The 1,678-nt window shown below is 54.4% G+C and overlaps 1 protein-coding gene across 1 annotated transcript in view; it reads right to left on the bottom strand.

Annotated features, from left to right (window-relative positions):
• Positions 1 to 998: 998 nt before the first annotated feature.
• LOC103681681 (proline-rich protein 23A-like) overlaps positions 999 to 1,678 on the bottom strand; it is a 955-nt gene continuing 275 nt past the window's right edge. Inside the window, exon 2 of the mRNA XM_008711260.2 lies at positions 999 to 1,666. Coding sequence (XP_008709482.2) covers positions 999 to 1,666 — 668 coding nt within the window. The remainder of the gene's footprint in view (positions 1,667 to 1,678) is intronic.

Below are 1,678 nucleotides of genomic sequence, written 5' to 3'. Positions count from 1 at the left end.
ATCAGAATAAATGGAGAAGAATGTTATGATAAATAGAATCAACATTATGATGTTGTGGTGGGCAGTGTGATGCACCGCAGATTCCTCTTCTATAAGAATTGTTTCCATAAGCGCTAGGAGTGCTATGGACAGACAGCCTTCAACTGTCATCCCCTTTAGAAGCGTCTCAGCTGAAGAAAGTGGCCTTGCCTTGGGCTATGATTATTCCCTGGTCCCTCACACCCAACGGCTGATTGATGAGGGAATTGGGCTATTCTAGCCTTACCTGGGACAACTCTGACCAGTCATTCTAACTCCAGAGCTTCCAAAGAGATTGCTGAGGCTGTCACTGGATCTGCAGCACTTCAACTTATCCCTCTCTCCCTGCTGTTTACTTGGCATCTTTTTCATAAAGCTCTTCTTGATAAATATTGTGCATACTAAAAATAAAACAAAATTGGTGATCAGAAGCACCTCCAAGGACATTGGGGAATTCATACAGGCAAATTCACAATTACAAAGGGAAGGAAAAAAGTGAGATGGAGAGAAAGGAAAGATGCTTTGGGAGGTGATGGAAAAAGGGAATACATTGGGGAAAAAATGACATGAGTTTGAAGCGAGAATAGGGTTGGCTGAAGATGATAGAGATGGAAGAAACAGCCCATGCAGCAAGCACAGGCAAGGGATCTACAAATCTGTCGTTGGCTATATGTGGTCTATTCTCTGTGCTAAAGGTCCTTACCAGAAGTTATCTCTCTATCTACTATCTATTGTCTGTCTATCTATCTATCTATCTATCTATCTATCTATCTATCTATCTATCTATCTAGATATCCTTCCCTGCTACCGATCAAGACATTTTAGCTAAAAAAACAAAACAAAAACTAACAAAAACAAAAACCGCAGCTGCCGGCTGTCCGCGATGAAGATGTTTCATCTTTGAGTGGTGGCGTGTGCTCAGTGTGTCATGGAGGATCACGAGTGCCTGAAGCCAGCTGGCCATGGATTGTGGAAGCAGTTCATTCCCGGAACAGACGTCTCCGGGCCTTGCGAGAGGGACCCGGAGGGCGCTGGGGGCGCACTTGGGGACCTGGACTCGGAGAGGGAGGTAGAGGTTGGAGTGGCGAGCTGGGGAAGGGCTCCAGAAGGTGGGCGTCCAGGCTGAAGTAGCGAAGAGGAGAGCGTCTCTTTGGACGAGGGGTGGGGGCCCCAGGCCAGGGATCTGGTTTGGGGCCCTGCGGGTGGGGGCGGAGCCCAGGGACGGAGCCAGCCGCGGGGTCCAGCCCAGGCGTCAGGAACTCGGGGTCCGCGTCTTCCTCGTAGGCCTCTTCTTGGGCGGCCACCTCTGGGACAGATGCGCAGAAGAATCCCTGCTCGACGGCGACTTCGTGCCCGGGCGCGTTCCGGAAAGCGCCGTGTTCTAGGCCGGCGGGCGAGGGGCCCTGCCCTCCCGAGCTGAGGAGGGCCTCGGGGACCAGCACGAGGGAGAGCTCTCCGAGGGTCACTTGCAGGGCCGACGTCGCCTGGGGCTCGAGCACCAGCTCCACGTCGTCCAGGAGCAGCTGCAGGGCACAGCCCGTGGCCAGGACCACCACGGAGGTGAGTGCGCCGGCGGCGGCGGGCGGCCCCTCCAGGCCTTCCAGGCCCGCGGGCTCCTCGGTTCGCCGGCGCTTGGCAGGGCGGGGTCCTCCGGACGGCG

The sequence above is a fragment of the Ursus maritimus genome, unplaced genomic scaffold (assembly GCF_017311325.1).
Source record: "Ursus maritimus isolate PB19 unplaced genomic scaffold, ASM1731132v1 scaffold_20, whole genome shotgun sequence".
Taxonomy (NCBI): Eukaryota; Metazoa; Chordata; class Mammalia; order Carnivora; family Ursidae; genus Ursus; species Ursus maritimus.
The sequence above is the reverse complement of the archived record's forward strand: the minus strand, read 5'-3'. Positions and strand labels throughout refer to the sequence as shown.